At 43.8% G+C, this 20,654-nt stretch overlaps 4 protein-coding genes across 5 annotated transcripts; 1 reads left to right on the forward strand and 3 right to left on the reverse strand.

Annotated features, from left to right (window-relative positions):
* Positions 1–76: 76 nt before the first annotated feature.
* Positions 77–13,115, reverse strand: mif (macrophage migration inhibitory factor). 2 transcript variants are annotated; one of them, XM_030113684.1, is made up of 4 exons: positions 12,922–13,115; positions 11,526–11,698; positions 11,275–11,377; positions 77–519 (listed from the first exon to the last, which is right to left on the reverse strand). In XM_030113684.1, exons 1-3 carry the CDS (start codon positions 13,027–13,029, stop codon positions 11,311–11,313), a joined length of 348 nt encoding a protein of 115 aa, XP_029969544.1. In that variant the 5' UTR covers positions 13,030–13,115; the 3' UTR covers positions 77–519; positions 11,275–11,310. The 2 variants fall into 2 exon arrangements, with proteins under 2 accessions (XP_029969544.1, XP_029969537.1); XM_030113677.1 differs by lacking the exon at positions 77–519 and having other exon boundaries at positions 11,126–11,377; positions 12,922–13,114.
* LOC115404326 (zinc finger protein with KRAB and SCAN domains 1-like) lies at positions 704–3,316 on the reverse strand. The gene is made up of 4 exons (XM_030113612.1): positions 2,390–3,316; positions 2,054–2,160; positions 1,813–1,930; positions 704–1,678 (listed from the first exon to the last, which is right to left on the reverse strand). The coding sequence occupies exons 1-4, from the start codon at positions 2,664–2,666 to the stop codon at positions 711–713; spliced, it is 1,470 nt and encodes a 489-aa protein (XP_029969472.1). The 5' UTR covers positions 2,667–3,316; the 3' UTR covers positions 704–710.
* Positions 3,381–8,560, reverse strand: LOC115404334 (zinc finger protein 445-like). The gene is made up of 5 exons (XM_030113624.1): positions 8,491–8,560; positions 7,608–7,998; positions 7,354–7,484; positions 5,939–5,990; positions 3,381–5,054 (listed from the first exon to the last, which is right to left on the reverse strand). Exons 2-5 carry the CDS (start codon positions 7,921–7,923, stop codon positions 4,099–4,101), a joined length of 1,455 nt encoding a protein of 484 aa, XP_029969484.1. The 5' UTR covers positions 7,924–7,998; positions 8,491–8,560; the 3' UTR covers positions 3,381–4,098.
* A 2,318-nt stretch (positions 13,116–15,433) lies between the features above and the next one.
* Positions 15,434–20,654, forward strand: LOC115404308 (zinc finger and SCAN domain-containing protein 2). Its single transcript, XM_030113590.1, has 5 exons — positions 15,434–15,627; positions 16,236–16,557; positions 18,005–18,339; positions 18,906–19,017; positions 19,133–20,654. The coding sequence occupies exons 2-5, from the start codon at positions 16,260–16,262 to the stop codon at positions 20,182–20,184; spliced, it is 1,797 nt and encodes a 598-aa protein (XP_029969450.1). The 5' UTR covers positions 15,434–15,627; positions 16,236–16,259; the 3' UTR covers positions 20,185–20,654.

The following is a 20,654-nucleotide window of genomic DNA, read 5'->3' on the forward strand; positions in this document are numbered from 1 at the left end:
ATGCTCTTCATGAGACCGGTGTAGTGAACTGTGCGGAGTGGGTACGGAAGATTGTCGGATCGATGGAATACAATCGTGATCAAAGCTATGGAGGCCAATGAATTCGTGAGTATGTTGTTTAATTTCACATTGCAAAACCAGGATGAAAAATCAGAGTACAGTTCTTCAGGAAGATGGTTACATACTCGTTGCAATAACATATTTTCCTCTTACAACAGAATCAAAATAAATACCTGAGGAGATGGCTCATACATACACACTTCGGTGGGAAGAGACGGGGTATCCTACCTCGGCATGCCACATGTCTAAACCTAACATCAACTTCACTCTTTTCTTCACAAATACAGTATGCTGTGGTTCTGTCACTGGGAATGAGAAAAAGGTGCTCAGGTCCATTGAGTCACTTTTATCTGATGAAAGGACAAAACATGATCAAAATCAAATCAGGCATTACATTTTTGACAATAGCCAATCTTTTCTATTTCTGGATCATTTCAACTAGTCATTTGAAAAACACTGAGCACAACGTTCTTCATTTCAATCTTAATGGCAGAAACTGAAATTATTGCACTTCAATCATTTACGTTGGGAATGTATGCCATTCATAACAAATTTAAATGGCTCACACTGAGATTTGCTTGCATGATGCTCCCAGCCTTTATTCTGAGAACTAAATTTAAAGTGCAGAACAGTAGTATCTTGTATTTTCATTAAATGGGATTCGGCCCAATGTCAGGCTCAGGCTGGTCGTCCAAGTAGTAGGGATCTCCTTGATGGACTCTGTGATTATGCACCCTCAGGTTCCCCCTGTGGGCAAATCTTTTTCCACACTCGGTGCAGGCAAAGGGCCTCTTCCCCATGTGAACGTCCCGTTGGTGGGCTCTCAAGTTTCCACTGCGGGCGAACCGCTTGCCACACTGGGTACAGCCAAAAGGCCGCTCTCCTGTGTGTGTGCGAGTGTGTACAGTGAGCTCAGAGGGTGTAAGGAAGCTCTTCTCACAAAACTGACAGGGATGCAGCCTGACGCCAGTGTGGCGTAGAAGATGTCTGCGCTGGTGCGAGGGGTAGGTGAAGCACTTTGTGCAGTAGGGGCAGGTGTAAGGGCGTCCCGTCCCTCCGCCAGAGGCCGGAGGGTGATTCAGAGTGATTGAGTGTCGCAGAGTGAGCGACTGTGAATTCAACTGCAGCCGGAGAGGGTCTCTGTTGCCAAAATTTGTGATTCGCCGTGTGTTATTAACGGGCCCTCGCCCGCTTCTGTCGTCTCTTGATCTCCATGGTGAGTCACTGGAAGTGAGTTGGGACTGATCCTGTTGAGTCCCCCTTTGTCCCACGCCCTGTCCCTGCACTGAATTCTGATCAGAGTTCTGGTTCTCCGGCTCTTGGTCCAGGAATGGAAAAGATTCTTCACCTTCATTGCTGGTTTCATCCGATCCAAAACCAGGTCGGAAACAAGACGCGTCTCCTCCAGTGCTGCTGCCATCCGCCTGCAGGTTCTCCAGACTGGTCACACCTCCTCGGGTGGGCTCCAGCCCAGCCAACCACTCCCCTGGTTGAGCTAGGCTTGGGTCAGTCCTTGGGGAGCAACGGCCACTCTGAGAGATGGCGAGAAAAGGGGTAGAGCCTTGATCCCGAAGAAGTCTTCGGTCTGCACCACGAGCGCTCTGATCCCAATGGGTTACTGAAGAGAAAATAATGTTGAAACACGCAGAAATTACGCACTTTTGTTTCCATAATTATGATGAACCCACTTTTAAATAACTTTTCATTTTATCTTATGAATAAGAACGCCACCCAACAGTTAGATAATCTTACATTTTGTTTTGACCTGTATAGTAGACAGGGCATCGATCTGCTTCTGCTCTGCTGCAGACAGGCTTTCCTCCGACGTCTGGGCTGCGGCAGAGGCCTGGTTCAAGCGCGATGCTGCACGCTGTCAATAAAATGACAAAAAATGTCAAACTTTAGAAGAGGGAAGCAAATATGCAGTATCTCACATTACAACTGAACTTTTCAATCAACTTCTGAATCTTAGAGAGGTGGGATTAACTCTAACCTCATGTTTTATCAAAACTCCATCTTGACCTGGGACCTCCTCCTTCAGCCTGCAGAGCCCATCTAAAGGATCTGAAGGCGAGGACAAATCTTTTTCCACACTTGGTCCTGAGAAAGAGGATTGTGAAACAGTGAGTTCCGCTTTGACAGCCTCACAACTGTCGGCATGAGCAAATTAAAGTAGGATTAACAAGAGAAATTAAGCAATATTTTAGACATTCGTGTAACTTTCACTAAAATGTATACTACATGTGATGCAGCTTTAAATTACTTCCTCGTTGTGGTTGTACACACACCAAACAGTCCATGTTGGGTGGATGACAGTCAGCTGTCCTACCTGCTCCAGTCAGGGTCTGCTGCCTCGCGCTGCCCTCTCTGTCTCCAGAGGACAGCTCTCCATCCTCGCTCCCTGCACCCTTCACCTTCTGCCTCTTCTCCACCTTGTCCAGCTTGCATCGGAGCACGGAGATCTCCTCCGTCTTCTGCGCCAGCTCCGCCTGCTGCTCACACAGGCTGCTCTCGAAGATCTTGGCGATCTCGCACACGGCGGCCGCCAGCAGCGAGTCCATGACGGAGGCCAGCTGAGCGTGGAAGGCGCTCCTCGCGGACTCCATTGTCCTTTGTTTCACCGAAACACTTTGGATGTAAACAACTGACAGACACGGCTGCTGTCCTCGGCGGTCGTCCTCTGGAATCAGATGTGGCTACCTCTGCATAGTCCTCCGTCCGGGCAGCTACAGGCCATGAAATGTTGCTGTGCAGCAGTGTTTACTCCATTTACAGCGGCGGTCAATCTTTGAGGAAGTCTTATGCAAGGTGACAAACACTGGCGGTCAATATTTAAGGGAAATTAAGACGATGTGGTTCACCTCGCGAGCTGAAGCCGCTGCTGTTTACAGTAAGAACTGGAGCGGTGTCGCGAAATGAGACTGGCGGCATTGTTGTGAGAGCACGAACTCTAGCAAAGCTGCATGACAAATACTGGGTTGGTGAAAGTAAATGAAGTCAGTAAACATTACCTCCGTTCAGCGTGCAAACAAGCGAGCCAACGAAGCGCAGCCTGCCTGCACGAGCCCCGCTGAGCTACACTGATGCTAACTGTGCTAAAGCACCGGGAACGAGCACCGACACCGGTCGGAAGAGCATCACACAGCCCGGGGTCAAATCTCCGCTCCGGTGAACTGTACATTTACAATAACGCGTTTTCAAGTCCAGGTCAGAGATGCGGTTACTCATTGCTCAGCTAGCAGGTTGGTGCCCGTGGTGTGACCGACCGTCGCTGCAAGTCTCGCGAGAAGATACGGTATTTCTGATTAATGACGCGATTGTTAAAGATTACCATCAGTCTTTATTTCCAAAACAAATGCCACGAATAAAGCTCAACAAATACAGTCTGCATAAAATGAATCCCAAGCACATATTCGAATAGTTAAATTACAAAAAACATAAAAGGTCACTCTTTGACGATTTCAAGGATATATAAAAGTCCTATAAAATAGTGTGTTCCATCACAGGTTTATGGTAAAACAAATCATACACAGATGTAACTTTTTTTGGAGATAATTACAATGGTAAATACATTCAAAACATTTTGGTTTAACTTGTTACAGAACAAATAATGTGACAATACTCAAAAGTGTCATATTCCAGCCCAGCAAAAGGAGATCCTGAAAGGCAGCCGCATTTTCTATTTTTCATCAACAAAAGTAGAGTACTCATACCACTTGGATCTGCAAGGTTAATTTGACAGTGAACAGAAAAGTGTGAGTCCAGACTAAAATTAAATCCTATAGATATCATATAAATACACAGATGTGCAAAGTTGGTCTAACATCTGTTAAAAGAACGTTGAAGCCAGTTTTCCTAACAACCTGACCTACCACAACATGTACACATTTACTTTATGGATATACTTCAAAATAAAAGTAATGATAAAATAAGCTTTTAAAAGAAGCCTTGATCAGTGAGCGCATTTAGTCTGAATGATAAATTTTGCTTCAGGTTTGAACAAACTTGACCCGACACTTCTCTCAAGAGACCAGTGCCTTACTTGTGGCTGGCCATGTGTTCAATCAAGGCATAGTTGTTTTCAAACCTTTTCAGACACAATAAACAACTGGAACCCTTTTGCGTGTCTTGACCCGTTGTTTGTAATTTCACGTTTATCACTGAATTTTGTTTTTCTTCGTCACTCGGGCTAGACTTTTGACATGACTTTGAGTGGATGGAAATCAAATCATGTGGTTCATTATCAATCTCCTCCACAGGCTCTGTCCATGCGAGGTCTTCTGTTCCGTCACTTGCATTCATTTTATTTTCGTGGGCTTTCGCCCTGTGGATTTTCATGCCTTTCTTGTTGCGAAACATCTTTGAACACACAGTGCAAGGGGTTAACTTCTTGCTGAAATGAACCCTTACATGCTGTTTTAGCAAGAACGGATTCGCATACGTTTCATCACAGTGTGGACAAGCATACTTACTGGTGGAAGCACCTTTATTTGTGGCCAATTTACTGCCAAGGGAAGGTGTCCTTTTTTTGTTAATAGCGGTCAGCTTTTTGCTTGCAGCGAGCGCGTTTTCTCCTTCATGGGAGAGTTCTGGAGGGCTGGTTGTTGCTGGAACCTGCACTTTCAATTTTCTACAAGACAGCTTGTGACAAATAAACAACCTTTTTGACGGGAAGATTTTTTTGCAGCCACTGCATTGCTTATGGATTCGTGCATGCTCATGTAGGCCATAATCTGATTCATATACTTTGTTGCAAACTTTACAAGGGTACATGTTGCCTACATTTTTTTCCACAGTGTTCACCTCAGTAGACCTGGCCTCTGCAGCTTTTTTATTTTTCTTCCTCTTCACCGTTTGCTTTTTCACCTCTCCTGCTGACATTTTCTTGCGTCTTCTCAGATCTTCGAGTTGTGCTTGGTCGGGTGACTCTTGTTCCAAGTTTGGCACTGGAAAAGTTTTAATCCTACTCATGTTCGGATTGTTTGAAGCAGTGACTGAGAGAGAGAAAGAAAAAAAATAAAGAAATAAAAACTTGTGTGCATGTATCATTTTATGATGACAAGGTGAGAACAAAATGAGCTAGAAAATGACAAATTCTAAAAATTTGCAGAATGAGGAACGTTTTAAAATGGACATAGTGTCTATGTTACAAAGAAAAACATTTAGGTTAACATACAGTAAATATATTGCAATATATTCAGTGAGTGGCATCACAGCCAGCGTTAACTAGTAAAATCTTGAACGTCAGTATTGTAAACACTGTGCTTTATCATTAAGCTTTCCGTCACTGCTTTATTTCTGGAAGCCAACAGTGTTGTGCTACATCTGTTAGCGTAGTTAAAGTTATAACACAAACCAGGGACTGATTTTTATATCTTATCAGATACTTGAAACTTCTCAACTTTGCTTCAAGCCATAGCAGTAATACCGAGTCATTGCTAGGGTATCAATCTTGTGCTAGGAGGAAATGACACTGTGAAAAGTGGCTAGTTTGCATGATGCCAGATCCCAGATGTGCGGCACAAAATGAATTGAAAAACTGAAATGAAAAACTGAAATTGAATGGAGAAAAGAGAAACCGAAATGCGAGAATGAATTAGGGAGCTGGAATTTTAAAATAAATGATTCACATTCAGAAATTAAGATTTGGCACAAGATTTATCCATTACACTGAAAAACTGTTGCAGGGTTCATAGTTGATTAAAATCCCCCAGTTATCAGCATATATCACCTTACATTTAACTCAGCCTACTGTATTGTTGTATCTTGCAGATCCAATTGTCCTTTCAGTGTTTTTGACAAGCACACACGTGACATTATTTCATTATTTATAAAATAAAGTCATGAACTAAAGAAAAAAATTAAATGTCAAACTCACATCTCGTGGAATTCCAGGTTTTGAGGTGTGAGTCAATGCCACAGTAACCCCCCTAAACCAAGAATATTACATTTCATCTTCAGCAGTTGTCAGGACAAAGAAAACGTCAATCATCTTTTCCTGCCTAGACAGTGGAATTGAACACATCAATACAAATAGCTTTGTCCAATCACACACCACAATAACTACACAGTAAAACAGAAAGACAGTACTCACAAAAGTTAGATATTTGGCTTTCAGGTGAAATTTATGGAAAAGGTAAAGAGTTCATGCTCTTCACAAAAGGCATGAAGAAGCATATAATGGTAATTTCCTCAAGTCAAACAATTTATTGAACAAAAACCAACAACAGTGGAGAATATACCACAGCAAAACATGTCAATGTCTCAATAACTTGTCATGTGCCTTTGAGCATCAATTACAGTTTGTCAATGACTACTGCTCTTCAAAAGTCGATTTATTGTCTTGCGAGACATGACATCATATTCTCTATAAGGGCAGCCCTTGGGTCATTAAGGTTCTGGGGTACAGAGTTACAAGCCTCTACACCGAGACTCTGTCGCAGAGGTTTTCTATGGGATTCAGGTCTGGAGACAGTGCAGGTCACTCCGTTTCAGGTACCCCAGTCTCCCCAATGTTCCCTCATGATGCCACTGAGGAGCTGAAGCACTTTCATCCACGAAGAACAGATTAGGCCTGTTTAGTTCATGTAGGGCACAATGACTAGATTAATGATGATATTCAGGTAGTATGGGCTTGTCACTGTACCATTCATGTCTGAAGTTGACTACCACTCATTATCCAGTTCCACAAGTCACTGTTCTCAATGAAGCAGCTATGGTGATTTAAAAGATCATCCAAATTGAATCGGAAAATGTAATGGTATATTCACGGATCAAACACCTGTTTTGGATTTCGATGGCAAGCTCCTTGTTCAAGAACAGCAATTCATGCAAGAAGTCCTGAAACAATGAACAGCTGGAAATGCGTGTTCAAAAGTTTAGAGAAGGTCACAGTAATTTCACCTGTAAACAATGCAGGTTGGGTTCATCCTGAAATTTCACTTGAAAGCTTAATATCCCAAATTTTTTGTAAGCAGTGTATCTTTAAAACTTGAGTCACATTTAGAAAGCACTGCAAATTCGAGAACAAAAATGACACCCACATGATAATCAGGTACATAAAATCATATAAGGCAATGAACATAAGGCATTCTTGAAATTTCACAGTGACTTTGTATCTCAAGCAATGATCTGTGATTACACAGTCACTGTAACTCTGTATGACTCTAGCCAATGAGATATTGATAAACAACACTTTTTATCTCAACTTTCTTCAACATAACTTATCAAATAATTTCAGTTGAATCCTAAACTGATCACATCAGCATAATGCTCTGCACTTCATATACACACCTCAGTTTTGCGGACTGGAAGATTCCAAAGAGAGATGGACAGCGGGCGAAGTTTTACACCAGGAGATTCACCAACATCTTGAACGCTCATAGTCTCGGAGCTCACAGGTTCACACCAGTCTTCAGGTACAGCTTAAATCCATCAACAAAGACACATGGTTAACTTGCATTACAAAGTCATGCCATATTGAATGACTGTACATGCATACAACAAACTGGACATATCAGAGTCAACCTTTCAAATTAAATTCATACCATCAACTTCGGACACATCAGTGGATTGTGTCCGGGTTTGTGTAGGAGCTTCAGATGGTGTTTGAGTTTCACTTGCCACTTGGGTAATTTCTTGTCCTCCATCCTTCCCATGCAGCAGGGCTTGCAGCCTCAACTCTGCTGTCTGCAACTTCGCTTTGAGCTCAGACACCTCTTTGACTTTGTATGAAAGTTGCATTCGATATTCGTACACAGTGTTTTCAAAAATATTCATGACTTCCAACACAGTCCTCTTTAAGACTACGTCCATTGACGTGGTCAGCTGGGAACGAAACCCTCTGGTCAGAGTGTCCGACATCCTTCAGGGTGGCGAACAGATGCTTCCAGATTAAAGAGAGAAAGCCTAAAGTGTTGCAGGGGTGGCTCCTCCAACCTAGAGAAAGACAGATTTCATTACTATTGGCCAGCTGTCAACCAATAAAGGACCCTGAATATGATTTATCTATCACGTTGTGTATGCATATGTACCACAACGTTCAACACATTTCAGGATTGATTCCGCTACTGAAATTATCTCAGATAATCTTAAAGCGACTCCCCAGTATGTCACGTTCCCGACAAAAAGTGACAGAAACGACACAAAACAGTCTTTTGTCGCCATCACTTTACTATCTACCTGCGTAATCAGTCACAGGTTTTCACTGCTATGACCGTGACACTGAAAACAAAGATTGGAACGATGCTGGTAAAACATTTCAGAAAAGCAGGGCGGTCACATGGCGGGTAACGGGGGGCAGTCTACGCTAAATACCGACCAGTCCCTGCTTCGCCTCGAAAACAGACCACAATGATACGTATATGTAACATAAAACTAGGCACTAGGTATCTAGGTAAAGACTAAAAAATTCCAAACAGCGGCGTTTACCTGTGGTTGATTAACCGAAGAGTAATGAGCCTGAATAGAGCTCCACCATCTCTTCCGCGGCGGTTCAAGCTAAATGGGCAGTGACGTCATATACCCGCGACAGGCAGTGTTCTTGCAAATTCAAATAAACCCGATTATTTCACGCACCGTGCTTTAATTTCAGTTTGAAGTATCAATTCAAACATGCTTCACAACACAGAGTGTCAGTAAAAGACAGAAAAAAAAATCCCTAAACACTTTTGGTATCCACCCCAGTTACTATAGCAACAGTGGCCTAAACGGAAACGTGTAACTCCTTTACACAGTAGATACATTTAAAAAAAAAACGTAACAAACTCGCCCAAGAGTGTTCTATTTTGGTTGTACACGGTTCGCGTTGCTGTGAGGAACAACTATAAAGAAATAAGTAAACCTTTACATTTTAGGTTTTCCCGCTGCGCCGAGTAGTGACGTAGCATGTATAGTAATCACAGCGACCCAAAAAAATCTGATTAAAATGGTCACGTGAAAACTAAGTAAGGAAATCAAGTCAAATGCAAACATGTAATAAAATCCTTCATACACTAATAACGTCCGCCGATCGGTCAAACGGGGAGGGTCCTCGAGGACCCCTGTTCAGAGCAGGAGATCAGATCTGATCTCCTGCTCTGCGTGGTTCTACAGGTGGTGAGGGTGGCAGAGATATGCAAGGTTGCGAGTTACTGAGCGCTTTTGAGAGCAATTCACATCGAAAATACTACTGCGGTCCAGCCAGCCGACGCTCTGAAAAACAGTCAAGTCCGCCGACACGTTGTTTATCGGTGCGCACATATTGCATTACGGTAAAAGGGAAATCGAAGGCACTACACGATAAGCGTCACGTGCCACGAATCACAATCCCACCTTATTTATAAATAATAGAAGATGTATTATTAGTGTTGCGAAAACATAACTGAATGACGAAGTTCATTAGGGAAAGCTGTAATAATGCTGATTTTGAGTCAATAAGTCAAATAATCTGGCACTAATTAAGCAAAAACACAACATTTTGAATTAAAATATTATTATAAACTATTGATAATAATATCAGCCTTAACAATTAGGTGTGTCAGAACCAGACACTGTAGTAATGTGATTCAAAAGTGATTTGGAGTAAATGGGTCAAATAACCAGGGCAATGTAAAATACTGTATTTTTCATAAAAATATTAATAAAAATTATTGAATATTAAAAGCTAAAACGAAGAGGTTTGTCTGAACCACACACTGCAGTAATGTGATTCACAAGTGATTTGAGATCAATAGGTCCAATTGGTCAAATAATCTGGGAGATATTTAGCTAAAATACCATATTTTTCATTAAAATGCCCCCCAAAAAGTATGTGGAGTGTTAAAATATTACATTTTACCTCAATTGCTCCCAGGTTATTTGACCTTTTGAATTCAATTCACTTGTGAATCACAGCACTATGGTGTCTGGTCCAGACACACCCCTTTGTTCACTATTTTTATGAAAATTTCAGTATTTTAGCTCAATAGCTCCCAGATTATTCGACTTATTGACTCCAAAACACTTGTAATTCACATTACTACATTGTCTGGTTCAGACACACTTCTTTCTTTTAGCTTTTAATGTTTTCAATAATTTTATTAATATTTTTAAGAATTTTTCAGCATTTTAGCTCAATCGCTTCCAGATTATTTAACCTATTGATCTCAAATCACTTGTGAATCACATTACAACAGTGTCTGGTTCAGACACACCTCGTTGTTGAAGCTGCTAATATTGTCACTAGTTTCTATTGATATTTTGATGAAAATTGTAGCGTCTCAGTGCAATTAGTGCCACGTTCTGCCACTTATTGACTCAAAATCAGCATTATTAAAGCTTTACTTGATGTACTTCGTCGTTCGGTTAAGTTTTTTAGCAACAGTAATAATACGTCTATTAATAATTATAAAGTGGGTTGTGATTTGTGGCACTTCACGCTTATCATGCAGTCCCTTCATTTCGCTTCTACCGTAATGCTTAGAATATGTGCGCTCCGCTAAGCAGCATGTCGGCAAACTTTGACTGTTAAGAGTGTCGGCTGGCTGGACCGCAGTGAAAAACTCTGAAAGTCCTCTTCTGTTCCATACTGATGTCACATTCTATTTTTTTAGTGAGGTGAAGTCTTGTACCCCCCCCCCCCCCCCCCCCCTCCCTTTCTAAGGATACAGGTGAAGCTCATGTACAAACAATGTGTCTCAGTGACAAAGCTTTTGGTTACACTATCACCAATCCAGTTCTTGATTTAATACAAGTTGAACCTGTACTGAGCCTGTCTGCTTTTGCTATTGTTGCTTGCTTGTTCCATGTCAAAACTTATAATGAAAAGTCTCAAAAAAAAAACCTTCATGTAATAAGACAGAGGAGATTCACTCTCTCACACACAAAACCTGACATTTAATAACCCCCTTTTTTTTTTTTTACGTTTGTGATTGAATCCTGTGATGAAAATAATGGGCTCCAGAGAACTTCAAGTTCGATGAAGCAGTTATAAATGAAGAGCGATGGATGGTTTTTGTCCCACAGGCTTTAAAGAAATATTGGAACACTGTAAAATGTGATGGTTATTCAACAACTGCAATAAAACAATGACAACAGCATATTCATGGTCAACTCGATGTGCTTTATTGCATTCTAAAAGGTTCAGTGCAAATCTAAGGGGCTAAGTGCTTGTAAGTCATACAACATATCACAGTGTGGATTACAATTCATCTTTGCTCTTTTTTATTTAAGCGGTAACCACACTCAAACACTTAGGAATGACCTTCTAATTCACTTTGATAGCCCTCCATCTCAGGCAAATGTAGAGTTGTTCCAGCCCACATTGGCAGCATCCATGTCGAAAAAGTTGATGTAAATCCTAACAGAAACCATGAAAAATAGGTTAATGAAAGCCAGCATTAATGTAGAGCAAATATACAACTCTTTGAGTTTGTATGAAGCCGTAATCATGTTATCATAAGTGATTACATTACATACACTGATTGTGCTGTTTGATTATGTATTACCTGTCAGTAGAGATTCCCAGGTGCTTGTTCAGTAGTCCACACAGGAGTTTGGAGTATTCCTTGTTCTGTGCTCCACTGATCTTGCCGATGCTGTGCAGTGAACAAAGAGCGCAAGGATCCCCCTTTCCTCCAAACAATATCGTTTGGTCAGAAATGATGTGGACAGCAATGTACTGAAAGAGAAAAAAAAAACAGTAAAGATGTCATGAGATTAAAAACAAATGTGATGTGCTCCTGGTCTTTAAAATAAATTCAAAAGGGTCTTCAACTTTGAAATATTCAGGTTTCATCCACAAGATGAGTCACTGAAAAGCAGCTTGAGGAAGGCACAGGCTTCACAGTGGTAAAGTCGAGGTCAGTCACGTATGTTTTCAATAATCAGTGCTTTAAAAAAACTGAACACGAATAATCATTTCAGCAGAAAGCCCAACAAAGAAAGTCCAATTACAATCTGGTGCATCCAAGGGAGAGACTTAAAACATGCAGAACAGATGTACTCTAGGACCAGGTTTGGAAACCCCTGGTCAATGTGATAAGTAACCATCACCCAACATGGACCACATCTGACAATTTGATCCTATAAAAGAGCTGTATTGTTAATAATATTATAATTGCATAGAAAACTATGTTGAATAATAAAATAGAATTTAAAATTGCCTGTCAATATTTCTAATGACATTTGTCGAGAATGATACATTTGAAGCTTATAGTTTAGTTTACTTGAGCAATACCAAATCTACACATAATCTCTAATGTGTTTCAACAGTGACTATAGATAGATCAAGAAGTATAGAAGACACATGGATGGAAATCTTTTGGTAACAAAGTGACATGCTAGTCATCGATACATTTTGCAAAGTTCACGGCTAAATGCTCCATGCCAGACATGCCTAAACTGGAACCGTGCAAAAATATGCTGAATCACTTTACAACGTAATAAATAATAAGAACTTCATCAATCATTTACTATTTCAGGCTCTGTGCAAAAAGGTCACTGTTGTGATTCCATGATTTCACAATCCAAACAGGTCTGGGGTGATCTAGCAGTAAAATAACAGTCAAATGCACATCTCGTCTCACACTTATGAGGAACTAAACATATAGAGATCCCAGACTGTACAAACTCTAGTAAATTAAAGATTGCATATTTTAGTCAATTAGTTTCTCCCCCCCTTAAGTTCAGTATTTTTTTTTTCTTTTAAATATGATTTACTTTTGATATACTTAAGGGAAAGGGGGCAATAAACGGTTTGGTTGTGAATTTAAAACCCCCAAAAAATCAAGTAATCCCAACAAACACTGCAAAATTCTTGTTAAATGATGCAGAAATCCGAGGAGAATGGTGGCGATAGACGGACAGCCCTTTCAGCCTAGGATAAGCCCCGTCCCGGCCTACCTGTGCAGGTTTACCCATTGCTGCGGCCAGCTTCTCCGTGGCCTCTGACAAGAGAGCCGGCGGCACATCGCCCTTGGCCACGTTAGTGTTCACTGCGAAAACCGGCATGTTTTCCTCTTCTGATGCAGACCGTCTCCTCTCAAACTGCAGAGTGGACACAGAGTGCGCGTGCGGGAGAGAAGACGGGGGAGGGCGGTCTTCCTCTGCTGCAGGGCGAGAGCTGATGTTAACCACAGCGCCCCCTCTGTCAGGGAGGGGCCACATACAACCACACACAAATACACAAACGTCAGGGCGAGCTTTACTTAATGAAAAAAACGGAAGGTTGGTGTGTAGGGTAGTGTACTGGTTTAGGAGACTGGCTCCTGTTGATGAGGCACTTCAAAAGCAGGAGTTTAGGATTGGGAAGGAGTCGGGAGAAAGAAAACAGAAAAAAATGATCAAGTTGACACAGACAGCAAGTTAATCCACATGTGAAAGTGTTAATGGCCTTAAAAAACACATCACAACGTTTCAGTTCCACTACAGTTTAAAAGAAAAGACAATTAGTTATTGACATGCAATAGTGAAAGAATTAACAGTGAAGTATTTCAGGTTTAGTATTGTTCTAATGATAAATGGAAAAAAGAAACTCACAGCATGAAAGTGGGTATCCCAGGTCCATGTCATGGCTTCACTATTGACTGGGTGGATTTTTCATCGAATAGGAGGTCCGTCTTAAAATCAGATGCTATCCACCAGCCCATGTACAAAAAGAAAAAAAAACCCCTAATGGTTAGTAAAGGACATGCTGTAAGCACACATAGCTTAACAAATGTAATAAATATTCAAATAACATGGAAGCACAAATAGGATTTCCAAGAGTGCAATAGTGCAACTAAAGAGCCAAGAAAAACCCTTTCACTGATTACAACCATCACAAAGTCATCCAGCACCTATTTGAAATGTGAAAGGCTGCTGATAATATTTCATCTAGTCCTGTGTCAACACAGTCTAATGTTTCACCCAGTTTCCCAATTTAGGGAAACCCCAAACAACCTGACAATACTTGTGATTCCTTGAGAGAAAGACAAAACAAGCAAACCAAAAAAGTAGAAACAAAACCGTCTTTACACATAAAAGTGTTTTTAACCAAACTCACTCACATTTTTCCATTCGTCTCAAGGTCACAGGTTTTGCTTCTGTTCATCCATTTTCTATATACAATTTTACTTTGCTCAGGGTCACAAGCAAGTATGGTCACAGGCAATCTCAAGTATGGGCGAGTGCAAGGATGCAACCCTGGACAGATCACCAGTCCATCACAAGGCAAGGTGGGTATTTATCTAGAGACCTCATACATGCAGGGCATGTATTCTCACTACATCAACACTCACACTGGACAATCCAAGATAACTATTGTTAAGGGCAGGGTAAAACCAAGACAGGGCTTCCATCACAGACCAAACAGAGACACAGACGAACACACTCACAAGAATGTTTTTGGACTATGGACTATGACAGGAAACTGATGAAAACTCTCACACATAGAGAGAACATACAAACACCACACAGGGCCTAGCCTGGATTTGAACCCACAACTCCCTTGCTTCATCCTGTTGATTGTGTCACTACATGACCCCTCACTATTGTCATCAGATTTTACAGGTTGAACATAAGCTGTCAGTCACCTTACTTGGAGAATCAGTTATATTTTGTGACGCCAAACACTGTCAAATTTTGAGATGATCATGAAAATGATCTTATATTAAGGTATTGGCTAAAGTATGACTGCCATAGTATGCCTCTGCAGAACCTTATTCAATGTAGAGAACACTCTAGTCTCTGCATATAGTATGTCCATGTACTAACTTGATTTTTTTTTTACTTTTTCCTCTCCCTCTCTCTCTGTCTCTGTCTCTCTCTCTCTCTCTCTCTCTCTCTCTCTCTCTCTCTCTCTCTCTCTCTCTCTCTCTCTCTCTCTCTCTCTCTCTCTCTGTCTCTGGAACGTTTATCATCTTGCAGGTATCTGTGAGTCTGAGGCTTTGAGTGTGTAATTATGGGCTACATGTTGCCAGTTGTTTGTTGTTCTCCTAACTGATGTTTCCTCTCCATAATATTCTGACATCAGACCTGAACTGGTTGAGACAGACGGCTGACAACCTTGAACCTTGTTTTATTTTAATTCAATTAAGGTAATTAATTAATTAATTAATTGAATAAACCAGGATGGAATCGTTTAGAAACAAATAAAATAAAATATATTAGGTTGAACAAAATAGAATAGTACTGACTGAATTGAATTTAATACAATTATATTGATAATTTACAAGGAAATCGCTTGTTTCAGATCTAGTTCTTTAAAATCTATGTTCCTTGACATGGCGGCGCTGTAATTGGTGTTACATAAGTAAAAGAATCTTGAAATGAGGGCACGTGTGTTTTTTTAACCGTGCGCCTGCTCCCGACTCGGGTGATTACGGTAACGCGCATGCGCAGTGTGTCTTCAGGCTCGTAGGCAGCGCAGGAGGAGGCGATCAGGAAAACAGTAGCAGGCAGAGAGAGAGAACGAGAGGAAGACGGGGCAGAAGTTGGATGGCGCTTTCTTTTGTCGCCGCGTCTATGAGTTCACCAACGGCTACGAGGCTCCTCAGTGATTTGTAACACCGTTCCTCTTCTCGTCGGTTCACACCAGCACTAGCCCTCCCGATTCCTCCCACCTACACGGTACGTATACCGAGCGAAATCATTAGCCGACCTGCTAACACTTTCCAGCGTCCGAGGCTGCTGCTCCCTTTCTACTCTGACACGATAGCATGTCGACCAGCATTACAAGTTTTCTCTCAGGCTAACATGACGCAGACTGCGTGTTGTGTGTCGACTGAACTGTAGTGTCTTTGAGTCAGTAAGCAGGGAAGGTGTCGTGTATAAATGAATTGTAACAGAGCTGCAGTTACCACACCGTTACTGAGCCCTGTCCGACATTACTGACGCTATTATGAGCTTTAAAAGCGAGCTGTCTGGTAAAGTTAACAGACGCTTGGCATATGGATCAGAGACGTATCCATCAGTGGCTTCATCACGAACATGAGACAATTTAGAAGTTTTGTGATCCGAACAGGAAAACTGTTACAATGCTGGCTTAATAACATGAAGATTACCACCCTTATTATCACACATTTAAAAATGATTTATAGGCAGTTTATGACACGATAAAGGTTATATAGACGATTTAAAAAAAATCATTAAAATATATCTAAAACCAACTGTGAGATATGTTTTTGTTAATTATTTTGTTGAGTATTGACAAAAAATCTCGTTGAATTGTTCATCAGATCTGCAGCCCCCCTCCAGCAAAGATGATGGAGGAATCAGTGAACACGTTTGAGACACACCTGACGGCTGTCATGGACAGTCTGATCCGAGCCTCGGTCTGTGAGATCACCAAACTCTTCCAGGAGACTGTGAACGACTACCTGGTGGAGCTGTCCCTCAACAGGAAGGAGAACGACGCACTCAAACTGCGACTGAGGCACACAGAGAACCAGCTGAGAAATGAACGCAAGTACGGGATGGACTGGGCCACCAACCGCCGCAACGCGGGACTGTCAGAAGAAGAAGGTGGAGGTCGGAAGAAGCGAAGAGTTAACCCGGGCCGTAAGTATTTCTGTGGTGGATAACTTGAATGCCTCTCTTTAATGATTACACTAGCTGTCCTTTGTGTTACGTGATACAGCTGCCATATCAATTAAATGGCACTTTATCAACACATCCTACACATTGCTGTTTTTTAATGTGAGAAGCAGTGTTCTTGTTATGCAGTTGCGGCTTATGCGAAGACGCACTTGTTTTGTTTGAAACCATCTGGCAAGAGCTGATCTCTCCCTCCCTCCTTCCTCCCTCCTCCTCCTCTCCTCCCTTCCTCCTCCGCCTCCTCCTCATGATCGCTCCCTCTGTCCTTCACCTCCCCCTCTCCTCTCTCTCCACTGCATTCTGTCCCTCCCACTCCTCTGTGCTTTGGCTCACTCCCTCCCTTCCTGCTTTGCTCCTCTCCCTCCCCCCACCTCCTTCTGTGTCTCTCCAACTCTACCTCCTCCCCTTCCCGCTCCTCTCTCCTTCACGCCCTCTCCTCCTCCTAATCCTCCTCCTCCTCTTCTCCCTTCCCCCATATGCTCCTGCTCTGCTCTCTCCTCCTCCTCCTTCTGCTCCTCCTCCTTCTTTTCTCCCTTCCCCCACCTCCTCCTGCTCTGCTCTCTCCTTGACGTCCTCTCCTCCTACTCCTCCTTCTTTTCTCCCTGCCCCCACCTCCTCCTGTGCCTCTCTGTCTACCTCCTCCCCTTCCTGCTCCTCTCTCTTCACGCCCTCTCCTCCTCCTCTTCTCCCTTCCCCCACCTCCTCCTGCTCTGCTCTCTCCTTCATCACGGTGCACACACACTCCCCCGCCTCCTTTCCTCCTCCGCTCCCCTTCTCCTTCTCTCCACCTCCACCACCCACCATAATTACACACTCCCTCTCCACTTCCACTTCTCTGCTCTCTCTATCTCCTCTTTTCACTTTTTTTTTTATCCTACTTCATCTTTGTCTCCTTCATCATGCCCTCCCTCTCCTCTTCTTCCTCCTTCTCCCTCTTTCTCCCCCCTCTGACCCTCCCAAACTCCACTTTTTCCCCTCTCCTCTGCTTCTCTCACTCCTCTCCTCCCTGTCACGTGTCTTTCCTCTCCTTCCCGCTCTGTTGTCTGTCCTTCTACGCCCCCTCTCCTCACTCGTTCATCATGCTCACTCCTCCTCCTCCTCCTCTGAGCTCCTTTTGGTCTCTCCCTCTCCTCTCCTCCTTTTCCCTCTGCCTCTTCAATCCTGTCATCCTCTTCCTCATCTCCTACTTCTCCACCCTCTTCTCACCCGTTTCTCTCGCTTGGCCTTCCAATCATGTCCTCCCATTTACCTCTCTCTCCCTCATATTTCACTTGCTCTCTCTCCTGTCTCCCGATGCTCTCCGTTTTACCCGCACCCCCTCACACTTTTTCTTCCGTCTTTCACCTCCCGCCCACCCACCCTTCCTTCATCACTCTCTCTCCCTTCCTTCATTGCCCTCCCTTCTCCGCAGGAGGCAAGTCAAAAAAGGGCCCAGCAGCAGCCTGTGGCAAAGCCTGGCCTGAAGGTGTGTGGGAGGAAGGAGGAGGAGGAGGAGGCGGCAGCAGCAGCGGCGGCGGCAGCAGCGGCAGCAGCAGTGGCGGGGGAGGAGGAGGAGGAGGAGGAGGAAGTAGAGGAGCCACAGGGATGGTAGCAGGAGCAGAAGGAAGAGTGGGGAAAGAGGCCAGAGAGATGTACCTCGTTCAGTACCCCCGAGATGAAGAAGACGAGGGAGGGATGGTGGAGGACGAGGAAGGGGAGGGCAGCCTCAGTGGTGAGGGGGAGGAGACGGCCAACATCAAAGAGGAGGTGAGGGAGACGATCTTTCTCAGAGGAGGAGTAGGAGGAGAAAGTGGCACAGCATCTCTGCACAGCTCAGCAGCTTCATATGCACCAAGAAAAAGTGTTGACAGAAATGAGAGATGAGTTTTGTGCGGATCAGACATCAAATCACTACAGCGATGTAGTGGGTAAAACGAAGGCCATTGATCTGATGTTAAGCTTCCAGAGGACTTGTTCAGTAGGGCCCTTCACATCTCGAGTGCTGTCAGCCTTTGGATAAAATGCTATTGGTAGGGTGGAAAGCTTTTGGCTATTACACCACATGACCAATTTGACGGGCAAATATCCACTCTTCCTACTCTTCCAGAGCTGAATATTCAAATTATTCACTATATTCTGATTGTCACTGTGAAGTCTTTAAAGATGTTGCAATGGAGTAAAGTCAATGACAGCAGTTTGATTTTGTGTGCAATGCAGCTGTATCTCATTGTGTGCCTGGTTGCTCTAAATAACATCTGCAAATTTACACTTGAACATGACGATGTGCCTCAACGCAGATGTTTACTTAAAGCTCTCTGTGCTTCTCGATGCAGTTTTCTCAAACAGAAGATTATCCGCCCGCCTCTCTCCATCTAATCAAAGAGGCTTTGAAGATGGAGCTTCCCAACCAGGACCTCCATTCTGGCTCCAGATCCCAAAGTGAAGGTAATGAGCTCACGTCTTCCTTACTGAGGGAGGGCAAGTTAGTCAAATGCTCAGTAGGTTGAAAAATGGAAACGGTTTCTCACAGCAGCTCTCTGTCTCCCCTCGCTATTCTCAGGAGACTTGTCAGATCGCCCCCCGACGCTTCATCCAGGAGACACCGAAGAGGAGGACTGGGACGTCGACTCGGCCGAACCGTCAGAGGGAGGAATGACCATGGAGGAGCTCAGGGGTCTGGAGTCCGCTTTAAGAGCCGAGAGAGGACGTGAGCAGGCTGCCATGACGGCTTCTCAGTCTGACAGCCCTAACCCCGAGCTGGTGCGAGCCAGCGAGACGAGCCTGGCCCCAAAGTACATCGGTCTGGATGGAATGGAGCAGGACGGCGAGCAGGACCCTCAGCCACCCACTCTGCACAGAGAGGAGCACGTGGGGCAAAGCAGGGAAAGCAGGGTGAAAGAGTCCGTGCGAGCCGGGCTGCTCGGCGAGATGAGGCTAGGCTGGCCAAAGAAGCTGAGAGAGGGCGACTCCTCCGCGGGGATGCCCGGAGGCAACATGGTGGAGCCGGGAGAGCCGGAGCATATCCCTCACCTGTCCGCTCCAGGAAGCGTCGGGGAGAGCGGAGGGGAGGAGGAGGGGAGCGGAGACCTGCTCCATTTCTGCCCCCAGTGTGGAGGAGGCTTCACCTCCGAGGCGGAGCTGGAAGAGCACCCCTGTCCGCTGGGGGGCGCCCACATGCAGAACAACGGCGAGGAGGACCGGCTCTACCCCTGCACTCACTGCGGCAACACCTTCAGCCACGCCTGGGCCCTCAAGAACCACGAGTGCGCCTGCGCCGCCGAGCGGCCGCACAGCTGCGAGATCTGCGGGAAGCGCTTCACGCACTCGCGCTCGCTGGAGCGCCACCACCTGGTGCACACGGGCGAGAGGCCGCACCGCTGTCTGCAGTGCGGACGCAGCTTCAGTCGCCTCGGCAACCTGGAGCGGCACCAGCGCATTCACACCGGCGAGCGGCCGTACGGCTGCGAGGCGTGCGGAAAACGCTTCAGTCGAGTGGAGTACTTGAAGAGACACCAGCTCATACACAACGGTGAGAAGCCAACGCTCCAGTGCTCCAACTGCGGAACAGGCTTTAGCGATGTGGAGCAGCTTAAAAACCACCAGTGTTTTTAAAGCCTCGTCCTTAAAAGCTCCAGCGGAACTTTCTTTTTAAACAAACAAAAGAAAAAAACATAGCTGTCTTTTATTTGATTGTGGTAGAATTTAGGTGAGGGAAGTGACAGTTACATTCTTGTATTATTCGCAATGATTACAATAGAGAAGCACATACACAGCGGATTATTATTGTCAAGCAGAGAAAGCTGCTTCCCAAAGTTGACAGTCGACTGTAAGTGGTGTTTCTTTTTAATAAAGGGGAGAATGAATTCAATCTCAGCCATTTCAACTGGAGGTCATATGTGTATGTATGTACAAAGCAGGAACTTGTTTAAAATGAAAAAAATTGTACATTTTTATGTTTTTAAACTTGCTTAACTCACACGGAAGCCGATGGCCTTGTCTTTTTCCAACAATATAATTGACGGTTCAGTATTTTGTATGTTTGTGTTTTGGTCACATTGGTAAGAAATAAACCTTTCAATTCA

This window comes from Salarias fasciatus, chromosome 2 (assembly GCF_902148845.1).
Source record: "Salarias fasciatus chromosome 2, fSalaFa1.1, whole genome shotgun sequence".
Lineage (NCBI taxonomy): Eukaryota > Metazoa > Chordata > Actinopteri > Blenniiformes > Blenniidae > Salarias > Salarias fasciatus.

Bases quoted from the DNA above. Each gene is read 5' to 3' on its own strand.
- LOC115404326 (XM_030113612.1), bottom strand. From the start codon at position 2,666: ATGGAGTCCGCGAGGAGCGCCTTCCACGCTCAGCTGGCCTCCGTCATG. The intron at 1,931-2,053 runs GTTAGAGTTAAT...TTTTATTGACAG, and splicing joins GAGTTTTGATAAAACATGAG to CGTGCAGCATCGCGCTTGAA. The intron at 1,679-1,812 runs GTAAGATTATCT...TTTTCTCTTCAG, and splicing joins TATACAGGTCAAAACAAAAT to TAACCCATTGGGATCAGAGC.
- mif (XM_030113684.1), bottom strand. From the start codon at position 13,029: ATGCCGGTTTTCGCAGTGAACACTAACGTGGCCAAGGGCGATGTGCCG. The intron at 11,699-12,921 runs GTAGGCCGGGAC...TTTCTCTTTCAG, and splicing joins CAATGGGTAAACCTGCACAG to TACATTGCTGTCCACATCAT. The intron at 11,378-11,525 runs GTAATACATAAT...GGTTTCTGTTAG, and splicing joins CTGGGAATCTCTACTGACAG to GATTTACATCAACTTTTTCG.
- LOC115404308 (XM_030113590.1), top strand. From the start codon at position 16,260: ATGATGGAGGAATCAGTGAACACGTTTGAGACACACCTGACGGCTGTC. The intron at 18,340-18,905 runs GTGAGGGAGACG...TTCTCGATGCAG, and splicing joins CGGCCAACATCAAAGAGGAG to TTTTCTCAAACAGAAGATTA. The intron at 19,018-19,132 runs GTAATGAGCTCA...CGCTATTCTCAG, and splicing joins CTCCAGATCCCAAAGTGAAG to GAGACTTGTCAGATCGCCCC.
- LOC115404334 (XM_030113624.1), bottom strand. From the start codon at position 7,923: ATGTCGGACACTCTGACCAGAGGGTTTCGTTCCCAGCTGACCACGTCA. The intron at 5,991-7,353 runs GTGTGTATATGA...TTCTTGGTTTAG, and splicing joins TTCCAGTCCGCAAAACTGAG to GGGGGTTACTGTGGCATTGA. The intron at 5,055-5,938 runs GTGAGTTTGACA...TCTCTCTCTCAG, and splicing joins AACCTGGAATTCCACGAGAT to TCACTGCTTCAAACAATCCG.